The 14,400-nt window shown below is 40.5% G+C and overlaps 1 protein-coding gene across 1 annotated transcript; it reads left to right on the forward strand.

The window, feature by feature from the left end:
• Nucleotides 1–5,160: 5,160 nt before the first annotated feature.
• On the forward strand, nucleotides 5,161–10,279 carry LOC136290260 (killer cell lectin-like receptor subfamily G member 1). Its single transcript, XM_066184633.1, has 6 exons — nucleotides 5,161–5,236; nucleotides 5,710–5,943; nucleotides 6,866–6,964; nucleotides 7,304–7,455; nucleotides 7,895–7,998; nucleotides 9,082–10,279. Exons 2-6 carry the CDS (start codon nucleotides 5,712–5,714, stop codon nucleotides 9,191–9,193), a joined length of 699 nt encoding a protein of 232 aa, XP_066040730.1. The 5' UTR covers nucleotides 5,161–5,236; nucleotides 5,710–5,711; the 3' UTR covers nucleotides 9,194–10,279.
• The last annotated feature ends 4,121 nt before the right edge of the window (nucleotides 10,280–14,400 follow it).

Genomic DNA, 14,400 nt, shown 5'->3' on the forward strand with positions numbered 1-14,400 from the left:
TCCCCTGTCCAGTTAAGAAAAGGAAATTATAGAGTGGCTGGATGGGCACCTGCCATTCAGCCAGAGTCAACCCACCGTGAGGTTTCTGGAAATTTTCCTCCATCTTTTCTGTCCCAAGAAAATGCATCAGTTAGGTATTTAAAAAAGGTGATGTCCTGGGGAATGTGCTGGGGTGGCATTCAATAAATATCTGGGATTTCTCCAGTGCTTTATACTGTAGCTTCCCATGGGAGCATGGGCACTGTATACAAACACATAAACCCATAAACAAACAATTCCCATGCCTCCTTGCCCAACAACAACAGAAACAAAACCAAGCAAAACCCTTCATGTCTGTGGATGCAGAAGCTGTTACACATATGTCATACATCTTCATGGAGAGTGTGCTTTCTGTGCAGGTCAGGTGAGTACTCTAAAACTCACCTGAAATTTGGGTTTGGTCATTGATTTTAATGGACATGCAGACTTTGTAACAAACTAGAGGCACTGTAAATTATGGCTATTTTGGTTTCATTTAAAAAGAAGCAGAATCAGTCTGAAACAAATTTTCTCACGTCTCTTTGTGGTTTCTAAAGATGATAGTATCTTAGGTTTTTGTTTTTCTTATTATTTTGGCACTTTGAGCATTAAAGGTCCTTGTGAAAATAGACTAAATGCACATTAAAGGAATAATTTTACCATTTTGTGTGAAGAGTGGATTCAGTGTTCACTCAGCATCCTCCCACTTAGCATGGCTCTTTCTATTCTGGTTTTCATCAAAACTTGTTGGTGTTCTTCCAAAGACAACGGTAAGAAGTTTTCTATTTTTAATGCAAAATGACACAAATTAAATTGTTTTTTTTTTTTTCTATGTCACTTAGGCTTTGTAGGAAGTGATGTTTCCTTCCATAAATAAATGTCAAGTGAATTCATACAGTATGTATGTCAGCACTATAGACTGGGACATTGTGAGGTCCATTCAAGAGGGAGCACTCAGCTCTCTGACTTTTCCTATGGTGTTGGCTGATTGCCACCTGGATCTTTATAAATCAATTGGTGTAAATCTGATCTGGAGAACTGAGATACCTTCTTTTCCAAATGATAAAATAATGACATCCTCTTCTCTCTCCCTCACTTGAAAACAGGTTAAAAGCTACCTGGTAAATTAGGTCAAATTCACATTATCTTTGGTGAATAAACCACTCATTTTAAAATGCATTTGATTGGTTCAAACCCCCCACTCAAGAGTGGGATATTCAGAAAGGTCTTGCCTGTGAAAGGTGGGCGTGTGGCCGGTAATACAATCCCAGAGCTGTGAAAACATCCTCAGTGCTGCTGCAGACCTGACAAATAATGCACAGGGAACCTTGTTAAACAGAGAGCATAAAGGTAACAAATGCAGCACTGTTCTCAGAGCACAGAAAGCAATGCTCTGCTTTACACAAATGCTCATATTTTATTTCTGTTGTGAAAGTTCTGATCAAGGAAATCCATGGGAATTCAGATGTTGAGCTTCTCACAGCCTCTAACAAAAATCTTTGGTTTCCTCTGCAAGCAAATCTGTGCCAAGACCCTGCTTATGAATTTGCCCACAGAAGGGCCTTCTCCTGCTGTCTGATAAGATGTAATTTCATTTCCCTTCAATAAAGTGGCCTTTTTCATTCTAAGAATGTAAGCATTCTTACTCTGATTTGTCTTCTCCCTTAACTTATGTTGGTTTGGAAGTGACTGAATCTAAGTTAGAATAATTTTTATAGTGGCATAAATGTAATTGTACATGTGAAGTTACCCTAGTTTAACTGCTCTCCTGCTTTTTAAAGTAGTTTATATAGAAATCTTTTCCACATGGCAGTCTCCATTTTAGGATCAATGTAGACTCATGCATGAATTCCTCCTTAGTGAACCCACTGAGGACTTGGTGGAAATTTTTCACAGTTGTTTTGTGGAGAATCATGGCTTTTCAGTTTTTAGTGATAGACTTTGTTTTAGTTGTTTAATTAGAATATTTTGTTCCCATCAAAAATATTGACTTTTAATTATTATATCTAATTTTCTCAAAGATGACAGGGCCATCTGCATAATTTAGTTAGTTTCTGGTGGATTGTTTCTCTGTTCTTCTCAAGTGTAGCTTATCTTTCATTGTGCATAAATGTTTCTCTCTTCTACCTGTCTTCTTCAGGCATCTGATCACCTTTTCAGTAAGAGACTGAATTAGATCCAATAGATCTCCTTAGGATGAGGAAATCCTGTCCAGAGCAGGCAGAGAGTGAGAAAAGTGGTCCAAAAAGTGACAACAGACAGGAGGCAGGGATACTAAATACTCCTGGTGTGATTTGGCTTCACCATGCTTGGAATTTTCTGGAACCACATATGAACAATATGACCTTTTTAAGAATCTTTGAACTCCAAAATCTTCTTAGTGCTACAGTGGGCCTGTTGCAAAGGATTCCCATTCAGCCACACAGAAAAGAAGTACTGCAGTACTCTTGCTTTCCTGTGTTCACAGAATTGCATTTTTGGTGATGGCTGTGGTTTTCACAAACATCCCACCAACTCTCCAAGACACATTAAAAGGCTGCTTTTTTTTCACATTAGTTTGATGTTACTCTTATATTTTTGGATGGTTTAACAGGTCCTTCTGTCTATGATAAAAGGAGGAGGTGAACTGGGTTTTTCCTCTTGCCTTGTTTTTAAACAGCCCCCATTTCTGCAAGGGGCATTTTACTTCATAGAATCACCGAGTCTTAGAATGCCTATGGAGTTGGAAGGGATCCACAAGGAACACCGAGTGGAATTGTTCTTCATCCTGATGTTAAACCAAAGATGAATAATGAAGGGATGACAGATTGCCTGTCTCGATTTTACATTTAATTTTGCTCACCTTTTCATGTAGAACAGTTTCAGAAATAAAACAACACAGAATTTCACATCCATCTTCTGATATTATGTGGAAAATTCTCCCTCTGTTGTTTTATGTGCACCAGGTCTGTGTCTCTGTGGCTTATTTAAATGGACCTTGGTTGGGTGACTGTCATGAAGTGGATGTGCTCAACTCCCATATGGCCTTGCAGTACTTGGAGGTGAAAGATGAGGCTTGGGTGGGTAAGAAGAGAATATTTTGATGTGGAAAGACTGCAGCAGAGCTGTTGCCACTGGAGGAATCTTTCTTAACTTTCTGCCTGAATCATTGCAACAGGAATGAGAGCAATGAAATATTTATGCCTGAGTCTGGTCGTGGTCAGTTGTTACTTTTTTCACAACACCAATAGCATGTCCACAGCTGAGCTGCAGCTCTCAGCTCTTGACCTCAGCCTGTCTTCAGGACAAGCTGATGCTTTCTGCCTGGTTTAAATTAATTTCCTCAGAAAAAAAGCATTTCCTGTGAGCTGGTGTTATCTTTTCAAGGTGCGAATTTACTGTGGTTTATCATTTGTGAGAAGAAAAAAAAAAAAGAGGAGCTAGATACAAGTTGAATTATCTGCGATCAAAGTATATTTTTTTAAATGTGTATTTTTGGAACAAATGTATTCCAGCTCCAAGCTGGAGAAGAGCATTTAGTTTGATGAGTTAGGTTTAATAAGTGTAATTACTTAATCTCTTACACTGAATTATTGATTTTATTGATCTTATTGAGGCATTCTGTATTTAAATTTTTCGATAGAATATACAGCCAGCTGCAGCAGCACAGTGAAGAAATGAGGGATGTAGGGGCAGAATTCAGATCCAGCTTGCTGGCAAGTGGGAGAAGTCTGATGTTTATATCAAAAATCAACAAGGAGCCACAAACTTGTAAAACAGGGCTAAAGTTCTTTGTTCAATCAGTGTTCATCCTTTGTGTGATTTCTGCTGTGTACACAGTTGATTCTATGAGGAACTGTACTAGCTTGTTTTGCCCCCTGAATCACTACCCTGTCTGGATGAGTTGGAAATCTCAAAAGCCACAGAATTATTCTATGAAAATGGGCCAACAGCATCCTGCAGCTCGCTCCCACAGGACTGTCCCTGAAGTTGGCATGGACCTGTCAGCTCCTTAAACCACACACCACACAAAATGGAGTGAGGGAGGAGATCTTTGGATGTGGAGGCTGTAAAAAAATCTCCTTTAGACCTCATTATACAACACAGCACAAGACAGAGGAACCTGTCCAAGCCCAAGGATTCCCTTTCAGTTGCCAAAGGTTTCTTGTAAAGATTTGTTTTAAAATGTCAGTTCCTGAGTCAGGCTGACTGTCCTGTAGTTCCCTGTCTTCTTGAAGACATTTGCTGCCACCTTTGTTTTGTATCTGGATTTTTTGGGACAGACCATTGTTGAGTTCAGAGGAGCTGATGCTTGAAAACCAGTCCCACCCTGAGGCTCTCTACAGGACTCTGCCATGGATTTCTCCTGTGAACACAGACTCCTGAGCAGACCAAAGTCTGTTCTCCTAAAGTCCAGACTTGATTGTGATTTTGTTTTTGTATTTCCCCCTTCTTTTCAGGGACTCCAGCATCTCATGATTACTGCCAGCCTTTACATCCCTGACCAGTTCTTCTCTGTGTTCTTAAAAATAAATGGAGTATAAGAAGAAAAAGAAGGGAAAGGAAACTAAGAAAAGGGATAGAAAATATTTATGTTTTAAAATTAAACATGTATGTTCCTGGTAGCCTATAAGGTAAAAGTAATTACACAAATTTTAATAAAATAATATTTTCAGATTTTTAATTATTCTCAGCATTAACAAAACTAATGATTCGTTCAGTCTCCTGTTCTGAAGGTACGACACTTTCTGTTTTCTGTGTGAAGTCCTGGCCTATCCTTAAGCAAAGGTGAGCAACTTTTTTCTACACAAATCAAAGGGTTGAGTGGAAAGGCTGATACTGTTGGACAGGTCAGTGAAATTGTTGTTGTGGAAAAGGACTGGCAGTACGAACATATGATTTTAGTAATAGATTCTACAGGTTGAACCTTTTCAATGCATTCTCTTGTTCCATGAATGGGACAATAAAAACAGCTCAAACAGAGTTTGGTGCAACTATGGCAGGAACCGGTTGCCATGGTTGTCACTACAAGTCTGAAATGGTAGAGCTTTGCTCTGGAGTGGAAGAATTCAAGTTTCCTGTGTGGGTCACCACAATACTTATTTCTCATGTTGCAGTTGCCCTGTTTCAACCAGATGGTAATGGTTGCTTTGTCACCCTGCAGAGTCACTTATGGAGAGTAGGACAGAGGCACCACCCGTTCTAATGTTACATTTCAGCTTCCTCCTGTGGAGTTAAGGTAACCTCACCTCAATTTTCTTGTCCCAATTCTCAAACTCTCATGTTTTGCTGTGTTGTTGATATAAATAAATTGGTATAATTAAGGATGTTGATATGGAACAAATGTGCCTGCATTGCTTTCATTGACGGTGCTTGCAGTGAAAGAGAGAAATGCAATCTGTAAATTATCCCACTAGAATTACCCATTTGCTATGTGAAGAAATTTAATTCCTCACCTTTTTCATCTTGGTCAAGCCTAAATTGCTTATTTATATGATGTGAAGAATGCTAGATGACTTCACTCCTCTGTCAAAGCAAGTTTCCCTGTCTAACAATGCTTTATGGAGCATCCATCAGAGCAGCAACTTAATCACAAAAGATCAACCTTTGTGAGCTATTGTCATTGCTTAAACCATTTCGTGTTCAAAAAGCTGATGTATGACATCATTCCTTGTATATTACTCTTCTGCTAATAATATGCTCTGTCATTAGAAATGCTTTCAAAATACTGTGAGGAAAGCTCAACTGACCCTCAGGGAAATCCAAGTCCAGGCTTTGTGGCAGATGGGACTTCTAAATTCCAAGTAAAAGAAAGTAAAAAAAAGCAACACTTAAAAGCATGTGACGGGGATAAAAAGGAGCCCATCTATCTGAATGTGAAACACAAAACTGCCAAGAAACAGAGAAGGCAAAGAGCAGAGGAGAACGGGGACACCAAGAACAAAGGTAAGTCTGTTAATAATTGAAAAGATACATGCATTAGTAAATAAGCAGTCTAGCAGATTTCATGTCTGAATTAGAGATTTGCATTTGTATGCTAAAGTTTTTTCCTTTCTATCCTGCTGTTTGAGATTGGGAGGGATGGGCAGTTCAAGGTAGGTTAAAGTTGGAGACTTGCAGCTCCAACAGAATGATCTAAGAATTTCTGTCAATGCTATATCAAAACACTCATGGTATTTGGACTTTCCTTCAGATGGAAACCTCAGTTGTGACTGATCAACAAGCCCCTATAATGAGGTGAATCTCAAGGGAAGGAGTCTCAAAGGAAAGTGCAATGTACTGATGAAGTATGCAGTGACTGAATTTTTTTGATTAACATTTGTATCAGTTGGGCGGATCAGCTGATTATATCAGCTGGCTGTGTAAATTTTTGTTCATGAGTTAATCCAAAGAGTGTGAATGTCTTTCTAAGTTAACCAGACCACCATGTGGCAGTATATATTTTGCTCAGCCTGATACATATTTCTTCCTGGTGCCAGCCAGCGTTGCAATGGTGAGCATATCATGAATTCTGCCAGTGAGAATCACATTTGTATTGTGGTTCATGCCTGTATTGAAATTGCTACATTCTGTTAGTTTGCACTTGTTTTGTGCTTCCAACACATAGCTGTGGTTGATTCTGCTAAATCAGAATTTCATGAAACATCACATGTCTTCAAATAAGCAAATTTGTTATTAAATGTTAAATTATCAATGTGTGGAATATTGAAAAGAACCCTGTCAGACACTGTTGGACTCTGGCATGAGTGCAGACTTGAGGTAAACTGACACTGCAATTTGACATGAATTGTATTTTTAGAGCTGGTCCCATTAAGTAAACCTCACCTTTCTCACATTTATGTTCTTTTGTTCTTTTTCTTCTTGTTAGGTTCTCCTGTTTTATCTACTACCTGCTGGATTATTGCAGTGATTCTAGGGATCCTCTTCTTGGCATTGCTGGGAATAACAGGGTATTTTATTACCAAGGGTAAATAAATCTCCTTCACTGAAAATACTTCATTTGAATTTAGAACTTTGTCAGGGAGCACAGCAGAGCTCTTTAAATCTGCTTGCTGGCCCAAGAAGAACGTGGACCTCTTCTCTTTAGAAAAAGACTTGCTCTGACACCTATTTCCGTCTGGAAAATGGACGCCCTTCACAGATTCCTTCATAGACTCTGATTCCTTGCCAGTCTCAGAAGAGCTCCAGGGATGGCATTACTGTAACTGGGGAGAATCATTTTCTGAAAGAATGCATTTGTGAAATGTGTTTGTAAGGAATTAGGCATGACTACGAATGGGAAGAGTCATATATGGTTCTTTTTCAGGCTGTCCATGTGCATGCTGCCCTGAGCAGTGGGTGACCTACAGAGGCAAGTGTTACTCCATCTCTAAGGAGAAGAAAGACTGGAATTCCAGCCAGAAATCCTGCCGGGCACAGGGAGCTCATCTCCTGGTGATCAGCAATGCCAGTGAAATGGTGGGTACCTTTGCAGGGGCAAGGGCAGGATGAAGCGGGAGCAAGTCCCACTGTTATGACAGTTCCTTCCCTCTGGGAGGAAGGAAGAGTGTAAAAGGCTCCTAGGACCCACCCACCACCTCCCTGCATTGGCAAAGACAAGGCTTTCCCTTAGACACTTTGCAAGAGGAACTTGCTTCATTCTGCCTGCCTCAGCTGAGTTTTGTTTGCCATGAGTTCAGCCCTCAGAACCCACAGCTGGGCAAGCTGCCTGGCACTCTGAAATGCTGAGTCTCACAAAGCAGATCCCTGTAGGAAGGAAGAGGATAGGTGATCACATTCAGAAATGGCTCCATAATGTCCTCTCTCACACAGTTCTTTTTTCTTTACCTTTCAAAGCCCAGGACTTGACTGGATCACTCTGAGACTACTGATCTCTCTGCCTTTCCATCTCTCCTAGAACTTCTTCCAGGTACCACACACCATATTCCACTGGATTGGTTTGCAGAAGAACACTGATGGGGACTGGACCGGGGAAGACGGCTCAAAACTGAGTGATGAAAAGTGAGTATGGTGTTTCCTTTGTACTTATAGATAAAAGGCTTGAGATCCTTCCCCCCTCTGACATGAAAGATCTCATGGTATTCGACAAAAGTCAATGAGCAGTGAACACAGCTGCTAAGGGATGTTCAGAGTGGCCATGGGCTCTAGCAGCTAAGGGCGTCCTCCTGCCCAGCTGCCAGAGCCCAGCACGGTGCACACAGACCTGGGAGCCTCTATCCCAGGCTAATGGTCACAGCTGCTACATCCCTGTCTCTAGGTCCCACCAGTTTTGTGTCCCAGAGACACAAACATGGATACAGGCACACGTGCAAGCAAAGGACTTTGACACAGTGATTGTGCCTGCAATCTTCAGCTGCTCCCAGAGGCTCAGACCCATCCCTTGCTTTCCCTCATCCACTCTCTTTCCTCCTCGTCCCCTAGAAGTTCTTCAACAAGTTTTGCACAGACACACAGAATGTACTCAAATCCTCCTGCTCCACTTTCACTCCACCTTTCTTGTCTGTTACAAAGCCCATGGTGCCCCTGTCCAAAGCTGTGCCTGCAGTTTTTGATGGCTCATCAATTAGTAGCTGAAGACTTTTAGTCTTTGCAATTTTGTTTGTTATTTCTTGAATATTTGTGTCTGTGTATTTCTGTTTCATCATTTTGTCCTCATTATGCACTTTTGCACTGAACGAATTCTTGATTGGATAACCTTGATGAAGCAGAGGCTTCCATGGTTCACATACCCATACAGATGATTTTAACTGGATTTTTTATCTGGGATACTTTATACTTTCTGTCCCAAATGCTTTTAGTAGAACATCAAAAAATCCCTTGTGGAACAGAATATTTTACTCTTCAGTGATGGGAAATGGAGAGCCCAGTGTGAGACTGGCAAACTGCAAGTCTCACACTGAGCTCCTGGTATCACAAGTGCCACTGCCAGACCTCTTGTGTCCCAGGATGGATCCTTCCTGACATCAGCTCATGAAGTCTAACTGCAGCAGGTCTCTTCCCTCCAAAGCTGTGAGATATTCTTCCCCCTGCCTAAGTGGGGTTCCACTCCAATGTCACCCTGCTTGTGTGCTTTGTTTCCCATAGGGTCAACTCCAACAGCCCTGTACAGCATTGTGCTGGTCTGGTGAGTGGTGCCATCCATGCTTCCAGCTGTGAATACTCTGCCCCATGGATCTGTGAGAAATCTGCTCAGTGACCTCTGTGGACCTTGTGTAAGGAAGTATTCTTTGGAGAGCTGTGCTAAGCCTGATTCCTGTAAAGTTTCTCTGAGAGGAGCTGTGCCCTTTGCTCCTGTGCCACCTGCCACACTGCAAGGAATGAAAGCAGCTGCCACAGGAGGTCTTTGTGCTGCTCCTGGCTCCATTCAGGATCACTCTGGTGGTGTTCACATTCACAGCCCTCACCTAGTGACAGACAACCTTCAAAGTGGTAGAGAACGGGAGGGGAGAGATTTCTCTGAGTCTCTCAGTCATTTTCAGAGGTACTTGAGCACTGTCACTGCTGTTTTGAAATCCTAGGGAGAGGTGAACTTGTAATCCGTGAGCTCATGCAAGCTCTGAGTTTATTTCCATCTTTTGTGACACGGGTGACATGCCCCAAAGCTGAAAGCTAGCCTGAAGTTTGAAGTTGGCCTGTTTTTGCAAGTGATCAGAAGATGTCCACAGTACCTTTCTAACATAAATTCTTCTGTGGCTTATGTTTGTACCTGGAGAAAACCGGAGCACGGCTTCTAGTGTTACATTGCTGTGTTAACAGCTGTGAAAGAGTGAACCTGCTACCCTGCTGAGCTGAAAATAAACATGAATTGCTTCTAACAATTTCTTCAGTAGTCACTTTTTCCGTTTTCCTCCCCAATATTATTGCTTAGTGCATTAGTTGATTTGTAAAAAGGCAAAAAGAAGCTGGTGGCAGGAACAGTCAGGAGAGCAGGGGCTGAAATACTTTGCAATAACACTGCAGCAGAGGAAGTACAGCCACAGCCACTGAACAGTTTCCTACCCCAAGGGATTAAAGACTGACAAATTTACTTTTTTCTGTAACCAAATGAGTGCAGCCCTTCACCTTGCAGTCCCTTTTTCCTAAAGCCCACCTTGGCCAGGGTTCAAGTGCCCTGCACCACCCCCTGCTCAGTTTCCTCTAGAACAGCTCCCTCCCTAAAGAAGTCCTGTGAGTCCTGTGAGACCCCTCATCCAGCACTTCTTCCCATGGGATTCAGGGGACAGATAAATATAATTCCAATTTTTGTGACAAGTAGGCCACAATCACACAATGTCCTGTGCTGTGCAACAACACCTTGACTACATGACAGGACAACTGATGGCTTTTTAGGGACAATCTGGTGGTATTTTATGACAGTATTTCTTAAAATACCGATGATTATGTTGTTAGGTTCATCGCCCTAAGCAGTCACAAAACAAATTGTTAGAATTACTTGGAAGAAGTATGTTTGTTACAGAAATAAAGCTGTTTTTTTACCAACAAAACTGAGATGCTAGTGTAACACCCAGGAGGTTTGAGGTGACAAAACAGTTGTTGCCTAAAGAAGATTTCTGAAAATCTCATCTTTAGCACTCCTCTGGTATTAAAAAAATGTAAGGTTAATTAAATTTATGCAATAGTAGCTTATTATTTTCCTGCATTCTTCATAGGTATCTTAAAGAATGTTTAATTCTCATCCTACCTTAGTTATTTTAAAATTGTTACCCATTCAGAAGCAATTTGAAAAGTTACTGGTTTGTGTTCATTAGTTTTATTGTAAGAGCTATTCACTTTGAATTACAAAACCCAACACAGCATGTGAGAAAACCAGGTCAGGTGCTCCGAACACTTTAGTAAATTCTGTTGTTTTCTGTATTTTTTCCTAGCAGAATGTAAAGCAAACCAGGCAGGATCCTTGGCTTTTAAATTCCTCTCATCTGAGGTGTTGTTTCAGCCTCTGAGGAGCACCCTTCTGATTATTATGTATGATAGTTCCTCATGAATATACAAGTCTTTTATCTGCACATGGAATTTTTGCCCATTCTCCCTATAGAGTCTGAGGCATGAAAGAAATAGGATTGTGTCACTTCTGCAAGTTTGTGACTTTTCCATAATCAACTACTAGATTTATAAACTATACTGACAGCACTGGAGAGGTGGGAAATTGTTTGGGCTATGGAATGAAACCAGTGTATACACATTTTAAGGAAAAAATAAATATTATAACACAGCTTTCTTCTAATGGCACTGTACACTGCTGAGCTGCTCATCAGAAAAACAGAGGGAGAATATTAAATACATCTGCCTTGCTTTTTGTCTTGGTGAAAACCCTGTTAGCTTTCTGTTCTATGTTGCCTTCAGGGTGTTAAGTGACTAAGCTTTTTCTTATGGTATTTTATACAATTTGAGAGCAGTTCTGCTGTGTACACAGTGTCAGGAAAAATAAACTGGAGAAAAAACAAGTTTAGATAATCAGCACTTTTTAAAGAATTTGTATGTCTAGTCTATTTTGTTTAGTAACAGTAATCACAGGAGAAGAAGGGAAATTTTCACTGTGATCTGACTTTCTTTGTATTGCCAGCATTTTGGGTATTAGAGGGGTGAAATATCCATTAATTCTACTATTGTGGTTTGGGGTGGAACTTTCAGCTGATTTTCAGCTGAGAACTTCTAAGAATAGGTACTATTTTATGCAGCTAGTTTGGAAAGCAGAAGAAAATATAATGTGTGTAAAAAAACCCTGTCTTATCAACTTCCTACAGGAGCAGATGCTGCCAGATCTGGCAGTTCCTAGCACTCTGAACCTTGAAAATATGCTTTGCAACAGTAATTATCTAGCAGCAAGTAATATGTTTGAAATAAACTTCTAATTAAATGTAATGTTTCTGCAGACGTGCATTTTGATATTTTCAATTGATTTAAATTCCTTTTTAATTTTTCTTTCATTACTCCTGGACCAGAGTCTTGTCAGTTGACATCAAATAAAGCATGTAGCTGACTCAGACCTTCTAATTAATTTTGTTGTTCTGTTTGTTGTTTGTCCTTTCTTTCAAATTCCCAAGTATTTTGATGAAATGCATTTGATTAGTGTTACATTCTCCAGGAAAAACAATTGCTTAAAGGAAACCTGATTTTATCAAATTACTTGTTTTGATGCCAGAGAAGGAGAGAGATTTTAAGCTGGTGTTTACAGACAAGGCAAGATGTTACTGTGCAACTCTACCAATCTCAGTGCCAGGAATGTAGCCTAGAGCAGAATCTTGTCTCAGATTTTAGATGCAGAGCAGGCTCTGATAAAACCCAAACTGGAGCTTTTCTGTAATGCCAGTGAAAGCAGAAACAAGGACTTAATATTTTTTTCTAGTTCTTAGTAAGTTCTTAAGGCTCCTTTGATGCTCTTTCCTAACCTTTAAAGGCTCTCCGTATTTCTTGCTCCAGAGAAGTGTATTAGTCACTTTGTCATTGTCATCCAGCTGGAAGGATATGGTTATTCTGTTTTATTCTTTACGCTGTAAATACTTTCACAATATTGGCAGAATTGACAAGTTTTTGTCTAAATTTCACAGCGGTGAATCCTACTTAATGTTGTGGTCTTGGATCCTGCATGAACATTATTGAATCTATCCCATCTGATGACTTTTTAATCTCTGTCCACACTTTGGAGATTCACAGCTCCTACACCCCACCAGGCAGACAAATTAATATCTTATGTAAGCAGTGGTTATTTGAGTTCTTTCACCAAGACATGACTTCTTACTAGAAAAAGCTTATGAGAGTTGTTGAAGGTGGAAAACCAGAATAACTGGGGGGTTTCTGTCTCACACTAGGTTAGACTAGTTCAACCCATGTCTTTTTATATACTTTTTAGGAGGCAGTACAAAACTGCACAGAAATCACACTATCTCCAAATATAATTTTTCTCTCTTCTTTCCTTGTAAGTTAGTCTTTCATTTCTACTGCTTTCAAAACTCCCACATTACGCACGGCTTACATCTTTCATTTTTCCAATCAAAACCATGCCATTGGGAAATAATATAATCTTCAAACTATGCTTATGAGCAGGTTATCTTCAGTGTTTCTGCCAGCATTGATCCAGTTCCAGCAGAAAGCATCCCCCCTCTCCTTCTTCAGAGCCCTGGTGTTTTAATGGTTTTTCTACACTGTAGATAGTTGATCTGTGATTGTTTTCTGCAGCTGAAAGAACAGCTGCCTTTCTATAAGTAGGATGATCATTTTAGTATCAATCTCTGTAGATCGCTTTGAGATCCTTTGGAAATGGGAGTTAGGCTTCTCATGTGATGCAGCATGCCCAGAATTATCAGTCAGACAAAATGAGACCTGAATCTGGTAATCCTCAGGAAAGCAAGGAAAGCACAAACAGCAGTTGGGGGAAAGCTCAGCCAAGGCTCTGAACTACCTCCTTGCTGTTCCAAATAATTCAGGTACAGATCAGAAAGAAACACAGAGGAACTCCTAATAGCCTTACATCACTGTAACGTATTAGTGACACCAGAAATGACCATTAATTAACACGTGGAGAAATCTAAAGCAGACTTGACTAACCTGAAAATGAAGAAATTGGTGACTTTCTGGCCACCTCCATTAGGCAATAAAACAATTGTTGCTGAGGGCAGGAACCCTATCACACAGAAGGCTAAACTTGAGTTGGAACTGGTACATGCACAAGCTGTGCCACCAGATTGCTGTTGGACAGTCTTACCAGGTGGCATGAGGGCACTTGTTATGGCCAAAGCAGTCTTGAGTTGGAGAATTTAATTGAATTTATCACTAACTAGAGCAAATTTTTATTACTGACGCGGCCTCTGAGAAAAAAAACAAAAAAAAAACAAACAAACAAACAAAAAAAAACCAAAAAAAAACCCAACAAAAAAACAAGAAAACCAAACTAAACTATTTAACAAATATTTAGGTAAACATAATTTTCCCCCTCTTCCTCTCAACTCAATTTCAGTCCAACTCCAGTCCCACCCTTCTTGGTCCCAATTTACCTTGTTTTTGCCATGATTTAAACTCAATCCCTCCCAGTCCCTTCAAGGATGTGGTGGGCGGTGCTGGAGGCTGAGGTTTGGAATGCAGTGGTTTCTCTCTGCCAATCCATGCATTTGGCTCATTTTCATCTGGTCTGATATGGGTTTTCCACAAACTACAGTCCCTCAGGTATGTCCCTGCTCTGGGTGTTGCTGTTTCTTAAATCTGTTTGAGCAGGGGTGTCACATTCCCTTTTGGGGATCTTCTGACTGGCTTTGACAGGCTGAGGTTTCTGGACCATCCAGATCAAAGTTGTCTGGAAGTACCTGTGAGGCAGCTCCTGCACATGGCAGCCTGGCAGCCTTGCTGCAGAAACCCTGCTCAATACAGAGTTGTTGCCCCTGATACCACTCACAGACTCAAATGGAGTTCTCA

Source organism: Chamaea fasciata, unplaced genomic scaffold (genome assembly GCF_029207755.1).
Source record: "Chamaea fasciata isolate MVZ Bird 193981 ecotype frontalis unplaced genomic scaffold, bChaFas1.0.hap1 SCAF_5, whole genome shotgun sequence".
NCBI classification, from domain to species: Eukaryota; Metazoa; Chordata; class Aves; order Passeriformes; family Sylviidae; genus Chamaea; species Chamaea fasciata.